Source organism: Mesoplodon mirus, assembly GCF_964341445.2.
Source record: "Mesoplodon mirus genome assembly, chromosome: 10".
NCBI classification, from domain to species: domain Eukaryota; kingdom Metazoa; phylum Chordata; class Mammalia; order Artiodactyla; family Ziphiidae; genus Mesoplodon; species Mesoplodon mirus.
This window is the reverse complement of record NC_138986.1, coordinates 88,631,899-88,652,000: the sequence shown is the minus strand read 5'-3', so window position 1 is coordinate 88,652,000 and position 20,102 is coordinate 88,631,899. Positions and strand designations below refer to the sequence as shown.

General features: G+C 43.5%; 1 protein-coding gene across 3 annotated transcripts; it reads right to left on the bottom strand.

Moving 5' to 3' along the window:
- Positions 1-413: 413 nt before the first annotated feature.
- On the bottom strand, positions 414-18,820 carry OGFRL1 (opioid growth factor receptor like 1). 3 transcript variants are annotated; one of them, XM_082633562.1, is made up of 7 exons: positions 18,507-18,820; positions 13,675-13,761; positions 13,441-13,522; positions 10,634-10,712; positions 10,478-10,544; positions 10,228-10,373; positions 414-6,204 (listed from the first exon to the last, which is right to left on the bottom strand). In XM_082633562.1, exons 1-7 carry the CDS (start codon positions 18,735-18,737, stop codon positions 5,538-5,540), a joined length of 1,359 nt encoding a protein of 452 aa, XP_082489688.1. In that variant the 5' UTR covers positions 18,738-18,820; the 3' UTR covers positions 414-5,537. The 3 variants fall into 3 exon arrangements, with proteins under 3 accessions (XP_082489688.1, XP_082489689.1, XP_082489690.1); XM_082633563.1 differs by having other exon boundaries at positions 13,441-13,519; XM_082633564.1 differs by lacking the exon at positions 18,507-18,820 and adding an exon at positions 15,072-15,375.
- Positions 18,821-20,102: the final 1,282 nt, after the last annotated feature.

The following is a 20,102-nucleotide window of genomic DNA, read 5'->3' as shown; positions in this document are numbered from 1 at the left end:
GTCAGTAGAACCACGGGCAGAGCAATTAAACCTGGTGGCGGATCATGTGATTATTTCTCTCAGTCTGTGAAAGGTTTCCATCTACTGTGGAGTAAGCCGAATCCAGGCTGCAAATGAGAGCATGCATGGGATCGCTTCCCATTCACACCAGTCCGGATCTCCCTGGCACGGATAACACCGAGCACGTCCCCACCGCAAAGCTTCTGTGGATCATGCTCGTCTATTCCTCACTCCAGTAAATTCTGGCACTCCACAAACCTACAGTCAGTTACATCTTTATGTCTATAGTGAGTTTCTAGTTACGGTTTCTAATTTTTTGTCTCGATTGTTATTTTCCTCTTCTCCACACGAAACTAAACCCGCCAGCACTGAAAAAGGTGTTCATTTGACCAATGAGTGCAGACCTTGGACACTTCTTAGGACCAAAGTTTATTACACAACGAATCTCTCTAGTTAATGTAACTGTTCCACAAACTCCATTATAATTTAAAAACAAAAATATGATAAACTTTATAGCATCAACATATTTTTCATATTAAAATATATAAGGTTTCTGATTTTTCTAAAAGAGGTCTCTCAGCATAACAAGTGAGCACTGGTGCCTTTTCCCTTTCACTTCGTCTTCACACTAACTCATTTTATGGAGAATTTTATATAGAGACCTCTGAAAGAACAACCCCAAATAATTTTTGATGGAAGACCAGAAGTTTTGAACCGGGGAAAGGGGTAGGGAGAACTGGTATTTCAATGTTTCCCGAGGTAGAAAGATTCAGCTGTAATTTACATAGCAGGTGTCCAACTGCTCACAATTTCCTAAACAACTGCAAAATGGTGACGAATGAATTATAACAGGTACTCTATGAAAATTGATACCCAGTGAAATTGTGCATGAAGTCCAAGGTGGCCCACCTTCCTCAGAAGACAGCGATCACGGGGTCCGACACCCTCGTCATCCAGGGGAGGCCCCGGAGACCCCTCCTCCACTGGAGACGATGCAGCTCAGGGTACGTGCCCCTTCACCAAGACACCCACTCTGGTTCTCAGCCACCTCCCCATCTCTGAACTCAACCTCCAGGCAGAGTTTGGGCCATAAAACGAAGCAGTTAATTGTATCCTCCACATAAACACTTTAATTCAAGGAAACAAACATAATAAGAAGTTATTTCCCCCAAGTAACTAAAACAATACACTTCTCAACAGATGAGGGAAAAAGCAGAAGATGACAAAAAACATTCTCTCAAATCTAGGGAAAAAGCAAGAACAAGTACTGTTTAAATGTTTCTAATAAAACTACAGCATAAAAGTCCAAATTAATTTCAGATTCCTCCAACTATCTACTGGAATTAAACTTTTAAATCATTTCTCCAATAGAATTCCATTCTCTACATCTCTCTGTATCTAAAAGCAAAAGTAAAACACAGATTAATATTACTTGTAGTAACTGAGAGACGTTTACAATGAAAATTACAGGGTGTAGCAAAATTAGACAGAAGCATAAATAAATGTAACAATGAAGTTAATCTTTCTGCTGAAATATCTTACTTCTTTCGTCAAATGTAACACATTTTTGAACATTGTGGCTAGTACACTTCCTTTTGAACTGATGCTATTGATACAAATGGAAATGTCTCCAAAATGAAAAAGCACGAAAGTAAATTTCATTAAATTAACTGATCTTCATGGTTTGGAATGTTTCTTATGGCAAGATTTTATAATGGAGTAAAAATTTAAACTTCTGAATGAAAAGCATTCACATTAGTTAAGGCACATCTGGACACCTCAGGCATTCATATTTATAACTATATTATTATATTATTAACTTAAGTAATAAGGAATTTCTAAAACATGGTCTGTCCCTAAGCACAGTCTGCTGGGTGGGATGAACAGGCAAAGAGGCAGGGTGTACTCACTGTTACCCTAGAGATTACTCAACAAATATGCTCATGGAATAAACACTAAAGAATTCTAAATTGAAAGAAGTCAACCCTTTGTACACCCCTAATTTTCCAGATCCTACTGACCCAGGCCATCATTTTCTACAACGGCACCTACATTTGAAATGATTCTTGCTTGTGTAACTTCAGCCTACCTTACACTTAATGGATAGACCCCAAAGGAAAAAAAAAGGGGGGGGGGGACTTTTTAAGTGGGAAACAAAACAGAAATCTTCAAAACTACTCCTATAAGAAAGAGTCCCCACTCACCCCAAATAAACTTGAGAGACCCACAGATGCAATTACAATCAAGCAAGATCAAGAATGCCCTTCTTTTCTCAGGTTAGAAAATAAAGCTTTTAGAAGAGCCTCAATTATAGAAAGACAAAAAAAACTGGCTTGATTTAGTTACTCAGTAGATTATACACTCAACCATAACGCTACTATAAACTTGGGAAATTTAACTTTAAACAATTAAACAAATATTCTCTCTCCATCAGTTATACCAATTGTTGACAACTTGATAAGGAAGTTTACTTTCTAAAATGATTTTTTAGAGAGTAACTTAAATGTAATACTGTACTAGAATATTTTTCCTTTTTCACCAGAGCATTCCTTCTGTCAGGTTAAAGTGTAAAAACTAGAAACAAAGTAGATAATTTTTAAACATAATCTTTATATTTTTAATACTTAGCAAAAAATCTCAGAACTTCTCTGGTAACTCCAGAGTCATAAGTTTTGTTTTCTCCTTGAAACTGAAAAAGGTTGTTTCTCAAAACTAAAATTCAAAGTAAAACTATACCAAATAATTTTTGAACTGAGAACTGGACCTGACTTAGAGAAAGCAGACATATTTTCAGTTCTGTCATGATTCTTTTCAGTTTCTTATGAGATTGAGCATGAGAATGTATAATGGTACAATACTCTTAATGTTATAAACTTTTTCTCTACAGAAATATATCTTGTCATTATATATCACTTTGCAGTATTTCAAAATATTTTCACATATGTCTCCTTTGGGATATGAAAGCACAAAATATTAGAAATATACTAGACTAACCAAGTGGTATAACATCTATTTGCCTGAAAGGCAAATTAGTATTTTATCAATAGCCAATACTTAGTATCTTCACAGTCCATGGTACAATGATAAAGTCTATATATTCACAAAAATTCAATAAAGTTTCTAGTTATTTGGCCATGCTCCACTGCATTTTTATAACAGCTTCTTAGTAAGTTTCTGCAAGCACATGGTAGTTCTTAAAAATACAAAACATCACAGTCAAGCCCAGAGGGTTGTTTCATGTCGTAACACACACACCTAAAGACACACCTATAGATCTTATTTTAAAACTATTGATTGTACAGAGTATTCTTAATAGAAAAAAACTCTAGACGTTCATAATTTTCATCTGCAAAAGGAATGCCATCCTCTCACTTGTTTCCACTGAAGAATTCTCTCATAAGTTATTTACAGATTAAACGTAGGAATCATAATGTTTCATGTGAGTATGCATTTCAAAACAACATGGTAGAAAAAGGCCACTGTTTTAAGTGGAAGCCAGGCAGTTTTCCCTTGAGACTAAATATTCTCAAATTAAACAGTACAATCTAATCAAATCCCTAATTAGGAATATGCTAAAAGTTAAATTATTGAATGAAACATTTTTACTTCTAAGGGTTCTGATCTACTACTAAGTTTCTAAGTGATTTAGATTATATCCATTTCTTTTAGTATCTGTCCACTTATTAATATTTTAATATCTGGTCACAAAATGTTAACATTATGCACTTAGAAAGTGGTGTGAACACTTTATCATGTATGCAAAATTGGTAAGGTATTTCAAATGAATCATTTTCCTACAATTCAGCCCAATGTGACAACCTACTCTCATGCCCTAAGCTGTAAAACTGTTTATTGAGCTCGATGGGGCCATTAGAAGGTCCATGTGAAAAAATAAAGAAATTGAAATGCAAGAGCAGAATTGTTTCCCCAAATCCTAATGCTCACTTCACAAAACAGTAGAAAGCAAAAACTGTCATATTATGAGAAATGGTAGTGAAAAAATATTCTATATTTATTGGAATACAATATATAACACGAGCGTTACTAACATTCATATAAAATAAGTCAGATTTGAGCAACAATGATGTTTCACGTAAACTTCAAGGCAATGAAACCCTTCTAAAGCATACTACTTGTGTGTTTATTTTCTAGAAACCCTCTGCTAAAAATCCTCTGGTCAATAAAGGTAACAGAAGATGACATAATGTGATTTTAAAATAGGACATAGTAAAAATTCTCTGAGGGTTAAAGTGAATAGAACTTCCCTTAAGAGCCTAAGAAACACACAAAAGCCAATTCCTTTCTAAATGAAATGAAGTGCAAAAAATTTTTTCTGTGAATTGCTTTCACTATATTTGTACGTATGCTCTGAAGTTCTCACCACAGTGTTTGATTGCTTTCAAATGTGTAATAATTAGTAATTATAGTATAAGCAAGAAAGTTATTTGCTCTTACCCAATATTAACACATTCAGTGCTTACTAAAACTGAATATATGGGATGTCCAGTCTGTTCTCAGTTTCGAGCTTTGACAACTTACAGATGCAGCAGATTATATTTTTTCTAAAGATACACTGTGGACTAAGCCATATTAATATCACAGTCCACATAACACTGAGATATTCATGGTTTTAGAGACCACTGCCTTGTTGCCAGTGCCAGATGCATGCCTTTTGAAAACGAATAATTTCCTTTCTTTTTAATTCTTTAGTCATTTGCATTCAGAAACAAGCACCAAATTTGTACAGAACAGCCATAGAAGGCAAAATTCTCTTCTTGGACTTTTGCATCAACATTTGTTTTTAAGCACTTAACCCAGAAAACCATTTTTATTATTTTAAACAAAGCAAATTCTTGAAATAATACAGCCGACAGTCTCCTCTATGCCACGTAAATGTCACTGTAGTAGATCATCCGAATGTACACTAGAAATGCACGTGCCAGCCGACACAGGTGGCCAATGAGGGAGAGAATGGAGAGGGGAAGAGGAAAAACAGCAGGACCGGCAAACGGGGAGGGGCAGGTATATCTCCCCAGGAACATCCATCCCACTTACCAGAAAGTAAAAATAAGCATGCTGAGGTGCTGTAATGAGAAAACTCCCAATTTCTTCCGAATACATCTGAGAAGACCAAATTCTTTCTTGCAGCTTAAAAAAAAAGGAATCCATAAATCAGGCAAAGGGGTGGCAACCTCACGAAATGATCCTCTTGATCTTCTTCGTGTAGAGTGGAGTCTCTCCAAAGAACGAATCTGCTATATCGAAGACTACATGATTATTTCCAGATACATTGAAAATAATTTAAAAGTAATTGTTGTGTACAGGATTCGAAAACTCACATCCCCAAAGTGTTACAGAATACATTCATTAATTGGGTCCTGTCTTCAGACTTCCGGTTAAATATTAAATTCATTGTCATCCAAAAGCAAAACCAAGTGACAACTAAGTGCTTACAACAGAGATCACCAACGGCCGGCTACCCTCCGAAACGTGGCCTCTGTTCCTCACCCACACGGGTTTGTGGGCTTCCTGATAATTCACTGTAATAGTGCGTCATCGTGGGAACCTGTCTCTCCAGGACTTTCACAGTCCTTGTTATGGTTTTCACGCTCTTCATCTTTTTCAGAGGGAGACGCACTCTCCTTTTTCTCCAGCGCATGAGCAATTGTCTCTTCTGGTTGAGGACTGGAATTGTCAGCATCACCCTCTCTCTCTGGGTCTCCTGGCCTGGCAGCCTCACTGCCGGCCTCTGAGCTGGGCCAGTCTGTCTCCTCCCCCGGCTCCCTAGGGGCCACTTTTTTGTCTTCGGCAGCTTTGCTACTTACACGCGCAGCTGCAGAGGGATTTTTGGAGTCCTTGGGTTTTTTGGGCAGAGACGTCTGGCTGTGGTGCCCCGAGGTGGGCGGGGCGGGGGTCTTCGGGGCTTTGCTGCCCTCGGGCTGTTCCCTCCTGGGTGGTCCCCAGATAAAGTTCTCCGAGGGCGTGTAATGTTTCTGGGCGAACCGCAGAAGTCTTCTTCTTTCCCTTCGGTCTCTAATTGTGTACACGAAATACTCCAGTGCGCTCTGTTTAATATTGGGGATGGTATTTTCCACAAGAGCCTCATGAAGAATAAATTTTACAAGAGGAGATTTAAAACTTTCATATCCAAGCTCGCCGAGGCTTTTCAGAATACGGGTGATCCTTAAATAGTTGTGCTGAGACCTGGAAGAGGATTGAATACAACGAAGGAGGAAAATTAGGTGGTGGAAAGCGGGGGGATAAAAACCACTGGGAAACTACTTCTGATGGAAGCGAAAGGTGGGAAAACATGCCTTGTAATGACTTTGCTAAAAGTCGGAGTAGACACCGCTAAGAAGAATAAAACAGAAGATGTGAAACCCCTGTACCTCAGCGTAATGCCAATCTATGTAAAACTCCAACGCATAAAATAAATTCTCCTTTTCCCTTTAGCTCTTCGTACTTGAAAAACATTTAGATTTTAAATGTATTCCCACGGATGTCGAATTGCTGTTTGTTTGTTTAATACACTGAGGATGACTATCTACTACACAAATGTATCGTACCTGTCACAGGTAAGCAGTGCTGAGCATTGTTTCCCAGCCAAATGTACGACTTACAGGGTCAGCGGGCCAGCAGAACCCGCCGTATCAACCAACTCAGAAGGAAAGCAGCAGAAACCATTCTACCTTGCTAGAACAATTCTGACAAAGGAGGCAGAACTGACGTATTTAGCAAAGAGTGTAGGCTTTGGAGTCAGAACTGAATTCACACCCTAGCTGGGCCACCAACAGCTACGTGAAATCATGGCACCTCTAAGGCTCAAGTACCCTCATCTGTAACGTGGGGAAAAGGGCCCACACCTCACTGCACTTGTAAGCATCAAATTAGCTGACATATATGCAGAGCATGTGGAACTCAATAGATTTCAGACACTATTTAACATCAATATAATTGTTGGTATTGGTATTATTCAGGTTTGGTACTCAGGTCTACCATATGTGTACCTATCCCACCTTAATCACATTCTCTTCCGTCTGTGGCCTCTCTCTCGCCTCCTCTTTCCCTATCACAGAATTTAAAATTTTGCTTCTAAGGGCATTGACTGCAAAGACGCCTCTTTCCCCAGATTGCACTAACATCTTTCTTTTTTTGTCCCCAAACTAAAGCCATTAGCAGATGAAAACTTTCCAAACCTATTTTGTCACGATTCATAATCTTGCCCCCTACCTCACTCAGCCCAAGAGTTGCTTTATTACAAATACCTGGCTGCATCCTATGGGAACCTTCAGGTCCATGTATGAATCACGTGTGTCATCAACAGCCCGGGTTAGTTACTCACCCAATATTGCACCACTTATTCCTCACTTCCCCAAACCTGTCTATACCTCAGACACTGAACTTTAGACAAGCATCGCATACACCTGCCTCAGCTTCCACAAGTGCTTGGTATTCACTTAGGAATAACTAGCAAGTTATTTGGGAAGCATGGAGAAGGATACTGAATTATTTGAGGGATGGAAGTGTGTGGTTCCATGGCCTTATATTTTAAGAAGAGAGTTAGTTTGGACAAAACTAAACCCTTAATGATGTGGGCTCCCCAGACACTAGAAATGACAAGTCCAGCAGTTTTCATTATCTCCAGCCTTCTGGGTGTTTACCAAAATAGTGTTCTCTTACTATTCGACTCTTTGAAGGCCAAAGGGCACAACATAGCACAGATACATTTCAGTTTTATGAATCTGTATTTTTTAATAGTTAGGAAGTACCAGTCTTTTGAGACAATACAAATTTGAGTGAAGTTAAGACAATGTCTTTATCAGCAAGACTGATCCAATGTAGAGGTTGCATACTCTAAAAACTTGGTGGTAAAATCCCAACATCTGCTTCATAAGTCTATGAGAAAGAGAGAGATGGAAAAGTGGAAGAATGTTTTCCTTTAAAAATCCCAAAGAAGAGTTACACGACACAACAAAATTTACTATATTTGCAAGCAGCTCAATCTCACATATCCAGTCCAGGATGAATGACCAAGATAAAATGTCTGTGCACACGTATCTGTATCAACACGTTCTCCAATTAAAAAGTTTACATAAAGAAGAAAAGGACAAACACTTGGGTTAAAGAGAATGAAGATCAGGATTATAGACAAAATCATACAAGAAAGAAATGGGGTGCTTCAGTATGATTTGAAATGTCACAAAGAAATACAAAAACAACCCCCCACTCTCCTAGAGTTGTGAGTAGACTTTGGGGTCACGTAGCAGATAAAAAGAGAGAAGCTGGGCTTCCAGACAGCGGTAAGGGTAGTAAGAAGGGCTGAAGCTGTCAGGAAGAGCAGGTTAGCGAGGAAAGGACACACAGAAGCCAAGAACCAGGAAACAGAAAGTAAAAGTGAGAGTAGATTCCAGGGTCTAAAATACAGCTCTGTAATCCAAGGTGATTACAAATAAAACTGGAGATCCATCTTAGTGGTTGGTCTATACATCTGCACTCTCGTGTCTGAAAATGTTTTACCTCTTTTAGTCATGGTCACTTGTTCACTAAACTTTATTTCATTTGATTTTCATTCAATATTTTTTATCCGCTAGGCTATGATAAATGTATTGAGTTCCCTGCTTACCGTGAAAAACTCAAGATGTCATACAGATTAAAACACAAATAAAAGCCGTAAGCAATACCCACGGAAAGGAAAAATGATGGTGGAAAGAAAGGGAGCAGCATGGGGCAGTAGGGGTCAGGTTCCCCTCCCCGCACCAAGCTAGGACATCACTCAACGACAGCCTTCAGAAGGGTGGCTTCCAGCTACTAATTTGAGGATCTGACAATAAAACCCCAAGGAGGATTTAGGCAGACAAACCTGTTTTGTTCCTCATTATTCATTCAACAAACATTTACTAAGTATGATTGCTATTCTGACCAAAACAAAACCAGGTGGAGATTCTCTAAAACGATAGTCGTGGGTACATGGAAGATGAGATGCTACCAGATCCTCTTCAAAGGCTGCCTTCTGCCGTCCTTCATGTCGACAGGCTACTTGCACACAGCTTTCTGTGACAGTCTGACATAAGTGCTTAGAAACTCTGTCCGGAGATAGCTATCTGCATTGCTTAGGCAGAGGCATATATACTTCTGCTATAAGCGCTCTACAGAAATCAAAGTGAACTTGAGTTATGAGTTAATGGGTCTTCTGGTCAAGATCATAAAGCTTTATGCCCATATCCTGCATGTTTTAGTGCAAGCTACCATTTTAACAGCGTTGATTATAACTAATAAAGTAAATGGAAGGCTTAAACATTAATACTATACTCATACTCATTTTATACAAGCAAGATAAAAGTTCTAGGAAAACACAAAAAATTTAGTTAAGCAATGCAAAAAATTCTGTTTGGGGCAAAGAAAAATTTCTTAGGTTCGTTTATTTTTTTTTTTCTCTTAGTACTTGCCCAGTTCAGCTAATTACAATGTGCTAAAAAGGTTTAAAGTTGGTTTTATAGTCCAGTGCTCGTAAGTCACCCTATAATTAAAAAGAAAAAAAAAGCCAGTTTGCATGCAAAGAAAATAATAATAAAAAAACCCAACTTTGGGCATAAGTGTTAATGAAAATTATAAATATCCAAGCAAAAGAATATAGCAAATCAATTTCAAATAAACTGGTAAAATTTTCTTCCAGGTGTTTGGCTTTATTAAACAAAAATGGGCTTCTGGTTTTGACCTAAATGGCGAAGATTCTAATTTTCCCTCTTCCTTAGTAACATGTATGAGTACCTGTCAGTCTTATGAAATGATTTTTATATGTCATAGGCTTAGTTCATGGATTTAACCTAAGAAGGCACTGTGCCCGAGGAGCGTGCTGAGCTACCAGAATCTCACAACCTAGGGGATGGGTCTGGAAAAGGGTACACAAACAACAACCGCGAAGGCCAAGCAACGTGGTGTAAAGAGGGAGTGAAGCCACACTTGGCCGGGGCAGCGGAGATGCTTCAGGAAGAAACGGCTCTGAAACAGGGCCACCGCGTTTCTACCTGGAACGTCATTCTTTTTTGGTTGCTGCTTTGTTTTGCTTTAGAATACAGAACAGGAATAAAATGCATTTCAGACGAGCTTTTGAATTCAAATTCCTGAGTCCATCTGTAGCTTGTTCTATGAGCCATAGAGAACTCCAACCCGGGGAAAAACACCACGCCAGCCCGGGTCGTACTGCTCGCACTGCGGGGCTTTACTTACTCGTTCAGGTGCTGAAACCTTTCCTGCCAGTTTACAGCCCGAGCAACATTTCCAGTTTTATCTATCAGTTTTATTCCAAAAAATTCCAACATCATTTTATAAGCCAAGAGGAATCTTCTAATTGCCTCTTTTGTTTTCTTGAATTCCTAATGAAACAAGAAAAGTCAGCTGGGTGACTCGGACTTACCAGGGCCATCAAATGGCAATATTATTTGGCTAATTCACACCGAATGAAGTGAGCTTGCCTTACCTCAATTTCATACGTAGTTAGTTCTTTAGCATAAAAGTTCAAGCCTTGTTCTCTCAGGGGGAAAAGCCTATGTTTTAGAAAAATAATATTTTTATATTAATGTTGCCTGGGAGACACACATGATGAAACAGGTGCGAGAGAGAGCACACGACTGACCATTGGATGTAGGTGTGGCTGTATTCCAGCTTCTCGTAATCTCCTTTCCACTTACTGAGAACTTCTTCAATGTAAACACCTAAAGAGTAAAGATTTAGAACATGAACCAGACGTGTAAAACATTGTTGGAGGCATTTTAAGACTGAATCCCTTAAGCCTTATGTTAAAACTTAACAACAGCACACAACAACAATGCTTTTGTAAGATGAATACCCTATGCCATATACTCTGTTATGTAATAAGTCTAATTCTAAAAAAAATTTATGGCACCTCAGATCAGAGAAAGCGCTATTGGACAGTTACTCTAAAGCAGAAGCTGGTAACCTATGGCCTGCCATCTGTTTTATAAATAAAGCTTTATTGGAACACAGCCGGCACATCCATTCACGTATTTTCTATCATAACAGGGGAGTTGAGTAGTTGCAACAGAGATTGCGTGGCCCGCAAAGCTGAGGATATTTACTCTCTGGCTCTGTACAGAGAAAGTTGGCCAACCCCTGCCCTGGAGGGCCATAGAGTTCTTGAAATACTGTATCAAATAAAAATGAAATGTATGCCAGGCAAAAAGAAAGGAAGGAGACAAAGATGAGAAGAAGAGAAAGGAGAGAAGCAGGGAAAAGGAGGAAAGGGAGGAGAGAAAAGGGAAAGGAAATGGTGGTGAGCGCCTCCTAGTGGCGGGGGCCGGGATTACACAGGGTGTATCCAGCCCGCTGAATCCACCCAGCACTGTCTCAAACCAGCGTCACCAGCCCCGCTTTACCACTGAGGACATGGTGTGATTTGCTCAGTCACACTAACAAAACCAGGAGTAGAACAGAGGTCTTTCTGGTTCTGAAACGTAAGCTCCCTTCTTCACCGCATCCAGTTCTTCTCCTTAAGAACTTATCACGGCAAAACCCTCCGCTTCCCAAATCTGTCTAATCACAACTGACTGTGCAGCCACTTAGTCAATTTTATAGGAAAAGACACAACAACTTAATATCTTTCTAAATGTAACTCATCTCCTTCTCGTTTCCTCCAGAGATCAACAGTTTGTACTAGAGGTCCACACTCAGGGTTTTTGGTAAAAGGCTGTTTTTTAATCATCAGCATGTTGAAGCCATTTACCTCCATAATTTCCCATTTGTTTCCCCTTCCATCTATCCCTCCTCCTACTTAATAAGTAACATACATCGTTGCAGCCTTATGCTTACTGACAAGCGTGGGGTGTGTGTGTGTGTGTGTGTGTGTGTGTGTTTACACATACTGGGAAGGAAAGTGAGAATTGATATAATTTATATAATAAACTAGGATAACATTTTATGTGACCTTAGCTAAAACTTCTGACCTCCACCAGTCTTATAAGATTTCCAAATAACTTTTGTGATAAAGGTTACAAAAAATTAATGCATTGCTTTAAGTTATTGCTCTAAATTACCACCTCAAAAATAAATTCACTGTTAGAAACACAAAAATAATTGAGTTAAATACTGTCACTATCTCTATGTTCAATGTTTTTAATATTTTGAAGGCATTCCTTTGGGAAAATTTTTTTAAATTCACATCAGAGTCAAATTAGCTATCTATCACTGCATTTCTTCAAAAGGTTTTCTTACTCCATGTCCTAAAAAACTAACTAATTTAATTAATACTATTTCAATTAGTAAATAAAGCAGTACCTTTCTACCGTTAGTCAATACAACAGGGCCTTTTTATCTAGAGGGCTCCTTCCAAAACAGGGCAGACTTCTGGGACACCAGAAATCAACTAAAGATAAGGGTATCTGGCTGTTGCAGCAATGTTCTTACATCTTAATTTCCAACTGGTGCATCTGCCAGTGCACAATTATAGGGAATTCCTTAGATATTCTTCAGCCAGTTAGTTCATCAAAGAATGCAAGGTCCTGCCACTTGGAGAGCTTTGCAATCCATGACCCTCGTTCCCTGACTCACGCTGCTGGGGATTTGGCTGGGTCTCCACTGAGAGTAAAGAGCAGCAGCCAGGGCCATCTGGTCACCTCACAGAGATAAGGGCTCTGCGGACGGGGAGCAGCCAGCTTTCTGGTTTGACCTGGATAAAATGAGGACGCCCACCACGAACCACGGCCTGCTGCCTGGGTGAATCATGCATATTACCACGGAGACTGCACCCTCTCACTAAAGGTTTAGGAAAGATCCTGGGAGGGCAACTGTAGAGTGTGGAGGAGGGCCAGTATATCTGACAGAGTTGCGTGGAGATCTACAGTGTCTGCAGTTCCCTCCCTGGGATGTTGAAACGCTGAACTGGGGCTGCTCTAGCTCCCTGACCTTGAATCTGAAAATTGACAGGAAAGATTATTCTAATAGAAAAACCACCTTTCAATTATATTCCAAAGAATTTTCCGGGTTTGGCACAGTGAAAAGAACACCGAACTCTGGAGCCCAGATCTAAGTCTATGATCAAGTCGGTCATCAAGACCCAGCAACTTCATCTTTAAAATGAGGAAACTGAATTTGATCTCCGTTATGGTTCCTTAATAATCTAATATTCTATGGTTCTCAAAAGCTCCTCTTTTCCTCTCACAAAAATGGCCCCCACTACCTTTCAGATAGTAGTCACCACTGTAAACAGGTGGTGGGAAGGATTGCTAATCCTCAAGTTACTCCCCCAGAATCTGCTGAGCAGATGCTCACAGCTCAAGGGTCTAGGACTCTAGGGACACAGTGGACGGCAGGGCAGAGTAAAGCCAGTCAATGAACAATGAATGCACTGACCATGGAATGAACGAAGAATGACTAGCGGTACTACTACTTAAAGTTGGCTTTTTACCAAGGTAGCAGATTACTCACCATCAGGCTTAAATGGAATTTTATTCTTATAAAAACGAAGATTGCTCAAGTCATTTTGATATCGGATATCTTTGAAGTTCTGCTAAAGGAAAAAATAAATCAATCTCCAGCATATGGACATATAAAAAAAAGGCACAGGGACCTTCCTTGCACATTTGCTCACTGGCACCACAAAGTAACAAAAACAGAAGGGAAATATTTTACATTTTAGAAAAAAAAATTCTATAGTCTTACTGGGTACTGGTGTCGGTATTTGTACAAATCCCTCGCAGCATAAAAACTTCTCTTTGGTTTGGCAGATACTTCAGTGGAATCATCCCCCTAAAGTAAAAAATGAAATTCCATTTACATGTTGAAGCAAGATAATTTCACCAAGAAGTTTCCAGAACAAACTTAAAATAATGAACATCCATAAAGAAAGCCTGAAAAGTATCAAGATGTCCAGATAAATGAAGATATTATAAATGTCCTCTTAATAATGCTTACTAGCAACATTTGTTGGCATTCTCGTTTCCTGAGTTGAAGCCAATAACATTTGCCCTAAGGTGTTTCACTAAATAAAAAACTTTATTATTCACCAAAAGCCTATAGAGGCCAAATGTTATGGATCGGTATCCAGTAGAAACCTTAAAACCTTAGAATTCTTAAAATGAATTCAAGACCTATATTTTATCAGAGGTTACACAAGTGATTCTTTGACCAAACTTATTTTAGAATACTTTATATAACACTAAAAAAAAAAGTGTTAAGATAATAAATCAATTCCTCAAAGAAAATTGTCATTAATTTTGCAATGTTTAGCTGTACTTGGAAGTCAAGTAATATTAATGCAAGGAAAGGGGGTTTTTAACACAAATTAAATAGCTTTCTAAGTTCCACCCTTTACAGCACCATAACAAGTACACAAAGGTATGAATAACCTTCCATTAATTCAGTGATAATACAATGTGATTAAAGCTAGAAAGTTTCAAATATATACACACAAAGCAATAAAAGCTCTAAATTGGAATGAACTTCACATTACATTGTAGTAACTTATATGTGGTAGTTTACTCACATTATTTAAATTCCAAACAAAACTCCCAGCCCCATGACATAATTTTGAAAATATAAGATACAGGTCAATATAATCAGTTTGCATTATCTAACTCCAGGTATCAATACTATCATAACGTGCAGGAACGTGCTTTGGGTCCAGTGTCACGCAGAAGGGCAACAAGACTGGTGACAATGATGAAACAGATGACAAAGTTTAGGTCTGAATATTCATTAAGAGCTTCGCCCCTACCCTCTTCTCCTCAGCCCCCACCCCCATCTGTGCTGACAGACTGGCATCCTCTAAGCAGTTTTCACACGTTTCTGAAGTGGCGTGATTCTCACTATTACTACAAGTACAGAGATAGTTATCAAACTCGCTGGTGTTTAACACAGGCTACTCTGTCACATTACATAAGCAAGGCAAAGCTTACGTTCTGGTCCTTGCCACACGTTTCAAAATAGCTCTGCCTAGCGGGTTTCTGAATCTATTTAGCCTGAGCTACAACCCCATGACTCATCATCCGACATGTGTACAGAAAGCACTTTTCCATGTACAAGCACATATATTATTTCCTTTGATCCTTATAACACACCTGGCAGGCAGTTAGGAGTGCTTCCATCTTAGAAACAAGGTAACGCAGGCTCGGAGAATTTCACCAACACCCAGAGCCCAGCGACAGCGGGAGAATGAGAACCCCAGGCTCTGGGCTCCAAGTCTAACTAATTAGGTCTGAATCAGATTCAGCTCCACCAAATGCGAAGGATCATTATAGAAACCGTGGTTTCATGTCAACAGCCCCAAACTGGGAGTCAGGACACTTGGGCTGAGTCTTCACTCTGCTGCTGCTTTGTGAGGCTTTTAACTGAATCCTAGTTTGATCATCTTTGAAGTGACGAGAATGACTCACACCCTATTTCCCAGGATGATCACGGGAACGCCCACCTCCTCCATCCTCTAAATGTGCCAACCTGCAGGCAGTGTCCCTGCTCCCACCCACTTCCCGCTCCTTTGGTCTCTCTATCCCACCCCCTTTCACCTGCTCAGCCACCAATTTTCTTCCTTAACATATTATTACTAGTTCCTGTGTCACCAAAATGTCCCTGTCTTTTTTTTTTTTTTTTGCGGTACACGGGCCTCTCACTGCTGTGGCCCCTCCCATTGCGGAGCACATGCTCCGGACGCGCAGGCTCAGAGGCCATGACTCACGGGCCCAGCTGCTCCGCGGCACGTGGGATCCTCCCGGACCGGGGCACGAACCCGCGTCCCCTGCATCGGCAGGCGGACTCTCAACTACTGCGCCACCAGGGAAGCCCTGTCCCTGTCTTCTGGGTCATTTCCTTCAGCAAACATGCTGTAGTATCTCTCAACCTAAAACAAACACACGCAAATTGGAACTGACCCAAACCCCATCTGAGTGACAGATCCATGGCTCCGCTCCCTTTTACAGTAAAGCCTCACCGGAGAGTTGCCCAGAGTCCCCGTCCGTCTCCTCTTTTCCCATTTACCACCCCAACCAGGCTTTCGTCCTCCGCATTCCATCCACAACCAAACGACTCTTGTGAATGTCACCTAACAAATTTCCGTCTCACTGAGCATCCTTCTTTTTTTTTTTTTTTTTTTTTTTTTTTGCGGTATGCGGGCCTCTCACTGCTGTGGCCTCTCCCGTTGCGGAGCACAGGCTCCGGACGCGCAGGCCCAGCGGCCATGGCTCACGGGCCCAGCCGCTCCGCGGCATATGGGATCCTCCCAGACCGGGGCACGAACCCGCATCCCCTGCATCGGCAGGCGGACTCCCAACCACTGCGCCACCAGGGAGGCCCTGAGCATCCTTCTTGGTGCTCAACTCAGGCAACCTCCCAGCAGCATGGGGCCAGCTATTCCTGAAACACTGTCACCTGCCACAGCTGCCCTGGTTTCCTTCCCATCTCATCGGTCACCCCTGGTCAGCCTTTGGTTCCTCCTCCTCACGTGCTCTCAGTGGAGAGGTGCCCAGGGCTTGACCACACTTCTCACGCTCCTTGAGGACCCCGTATCTTCCCAGGACTTTAAATACCTCCATTCTTTTTTTTTTTTTTTTTTTTTTTGCGGTACGCGGGCCTCTCACTCCTGTGGCCTCTCCCGTTGTGGAGCACAGGCTCTGGACGCGCAGACTCAGCGGCCATGGCTCACGGGCCCAGCCGCTCCGCGGCATGTGGGATCCTCCCAGACCGGGGCACGAACCCGTGTCCCCTACATCGGCAGGCGGACTCTCAACCACTGCTCCACCAGGGAAGCCCTAAATACCTCCACTCTTACATGCTGATGACTCCAGTCCTGGACTGAGGCTCCACTCGTAATTAACTACTCACCAACTCCACTTGGATGTCTCATATTAAACCCAAGAGCATGCTTGACTTAACCTCGGATGCTGCTTTCCCCCTAGACTTCCCTATCTCAGTGAATGGCACTGTCGTTTGTCAGCTATTCAGTTGGACTAGGAATACAGCAGTGGAGCTGGTAAGAAGTAGTCAGTCTGGGATAGACTTTAAAGGTCGCTCCAGTAGTTCTTGCAAATGACTGTGGGGTGTAGGGAATAGATGAGGTGGACAGTCAAAAGCAGCATTAAAAAGTAGAAGTTACATGGTTTGATACTGAGAAGAAAAATTAATCATTCAAGGGGAAAAGGAAGGGTTGGTGCCATTTACCATTTACTGGGCTTGCAATTAACTGACTGAAACATTAATTATAAAACTGTTTTATGTAGATGGACCAGGTTAGTTGGACTGAATCCGAGCGGGTGTTTTTTGACATCCCAAACTTCTTCAGAAGGTTTCTTCATTTGAAGACAAGTGGAAGAGAAGAACACTGGAATACAGTGTCTCATACTTCCCTGAGGTTGAGTTCCCGAGGCAAGATGACCCAGCAGCAAGGGGCAGAGTGACATTCACGACTCCAGCACGTCAGAAGTTCTGATGCTGGTGACAGGCATACTTGGGTTTGCACCTCTCTCTCCCTGGATGATCTTGGGCAAGCTTCTCCTAAGCCTCAGTTTTCTCTAAAGTGGGGACTCAAAACAGCAACTCCCACCGGACCCCACCCCTGAAACTGCAGTTGATGGAAATGACCTGGATAGCATAGAGCCTGCACTAAGACTGTTTCCTCCCGACCCAAAAAGAGGTGATCGTCAAGATGCAGAAGGCAGCCTTCCTATAAAATATACCGCTGATTCCTCTCCTCAACCCAAGAGCCCGTGGTTACATCAGATTTGGGGCTCCACATCCCACCCTCATCCCCCCATGGCTGATGGGAAGGAGGGCCTGACCCGGGACCACCAGCCTGTCAGAGCTCCGCCAGGCGCACGTCTTCAGAGGCTTGGCCACGCAGCTCCTCCTTTTGAAGTTTTCTGGATTATTTTCAGTCCATCAGAGGTTAAAAGGGATATTTATCTCCTTACTAACCCCTCCTCCGAATTGTAGTGGGCAAATGACTTCAGCACAGCTGGATCAACAAGTCTTCTGGGTGAAACAGGAATTTTGAAGCGTGCCCTGAACTCCTGGGTTAGAAGGCCTGACTTGGAATAGGAGCCCTGGTGTTTTAACGTCGGATGGGGACTCCTGCCATAGGGAGACGGCTCGCTGCTCCATCGCAGTCCCACCTCATTCCGGTTTTTTTTTTTTTTTTTTTTTTAACCAATAACACGCACTAGATGGGTTTTCACAATCCTCTGTTCTGAGGCAGGTTCCTCCCACCCCGCCTTCCATCACCCGTCTGCGGAGGCAGAGAAGACACCCCTCCAAGTTGGGTTCTGCCCGAAGGAGCCGCCTCGTCGTGCCTGCGCTCAGGCCCCAGGCCGGCAGCTGACGGCCCCGGGCGACCTCCGCGTGCAGGCCTGGGTCCCGGGGCAGCGGGACGGCGCGGGGAGGACGAGCCGCCCCGCTCAGCCCCCGCCCAGCCACCGCCTAGGCCCCGCGCGCGGGAGTCGCCCGGGGCCGCCCCCTTCCCGGCGGCGTCCCCCACATCCCGGCCCGAGGCCCCCCCGGCCGCGTACCTGCTCGGCGCCCGCCGCCTCGGTGTCCCGATCGGGCGCGGGGCTGGCGCGGGGCCGGCCGCCGGCTCGCTCCGGGGTCTCCGGGGGCTGCGCGGGCTCCCGCCCCGGGCCCTCGCCGCCGCCCGGACCCGGTTCCTCGGGCTCGGGCTCCGAGTCCGTCTGCCAGGTGGAGTCGCAGTCCTCCACGGTGGTGGGCTCGCGCACGCCGACCCCGCCGAGCAGGTTGCCCATCGGAGAGGCGGGGGCGGGCGGGCGCGGGGCTCCGGGCTCCGGCTGCGGCGGCGCTAGGGCCCGGGCAGGGCCGCGGCCAGGGCGCTGGGCGGCACCTCGGCGCCCAGCCCGCTCTGCCTGCGCGCGGCGAGCGGCGGGCGCAGGGCGGGGAGGAGCCCGCGGCCCCGGGACCGCCGCCCGCGCCCGAGCCCGCCCATCGCTCCCGCCTCCCCGGCCCCGCGCGCCGCGCCCGCCGCTCTGCCCCCCGGAAGGCCCGCCTCCCTCGGCCTCGGACGTGCCTGGGGGGCGGATCGGGGTCCGAGGAGGCGTCGCCGTCTGCGGGCGAGTCCCGTCCACATCCCGCCCCCTCTCCCGGCTGGTCCGGGAGGAAGACGGATTGGCCACGGCAGAAGACAAAGCTGGTGGTGACCGGGCAGCACATCAATAGAAACCCCGAGCTACCGAGACTGCATCTGGGCAGCCACCCAGAGTCCCCGCGGACCACAGAGTCAACGCTGTCTGCTACCTCATCCAAAGAGCAAAAGCAGCAGTAACCATCAGACTTTCACCTGCATCCGTGGATGGTTTCACTAACACCCACTCCGCATCTGTGCTCGGAGGAAAAACTCAGAAACCTCGGCCCCTTGGTCTGTTCTGTAAATGGAAGGACAGCAGGGGAAAACGTGATTTAGAAGTACCTGAAGGTGAAACAGCACGATGGAAAAAGTGACTCCTGTAAACTTTGCATTGTGGCCTTCCGGCTACAGGGGGCCACGCCTGCACGTGCGCAGCCCGGCGGGTGCTCAGCTCACATCTACGGACTGTGGGCTGACAGGTTCGAGGTACACGTCTAAAGCTTCTTTCTAAATGTTTCGCGGTGAAATAGGAGACCGCAACAAGGACGGTGCGCTGTTTCTAGGGTGAGGATAGGTGAACAGGAGGCCCATTCCACAGGTAGATCAGGACGGCCCGTCTTCAAGCACTGTGGCTGTGGCTCTGCCCCTGCCCCTAAGCAGTTTCTGGCCTTGGACAGCTCACACAGCTACTTTAAACCTAAATTTCCTATCAAATAGGACCCGATTTTCTCTTCCACGTCCCTTGCAGCCCTGACTTACTATGCTCCACGAATGATCTAAAACTAATAAGTAACAGACACACAAATAGACCTGACACACAAAAAAGACTTGTTGGTCATAATGGCTTAGTGAAGAAAACATGGGACAGGAGTAGGCCACACGAATCTAGCTGGTCCGATCTGGGAGTTTGGAGTCATCATCCAATGGCAGAGGACCAGAACACGTTGCAGAAGTAAATGCTGTCCGTCTAGCCGTAAGCATCCCAGAAAAGAAAGTCTAGTGATGCTTGCTGTGCCCGGGTGCTTCTGGT

Bases quoted from the DNA above. Each gene is read 5' to 3' on its own strand.
- OGFRL1 (XM_082633562.1), bottom strand. From the start codon at position 18,737: ATGGGCAACCTGCTCGGCGGGGTCGGCGTGCGCGAGCCCACCACCGTG. The intron at 10,713-13,440 runs GTGAGTAATCTG...TTTACTCTTTAG, and splicing joins AATTCCATTTAAGCCTGATG to GTGTTTACATTGAAGAAGTT. The intron at 10,374-10,477 runs GTAAGGCAAGCT...TTGTTTCATTAG, and splicing joins TAACTACGTATGAAATTGAG to GAATTCAAGAAAACAAAAGA.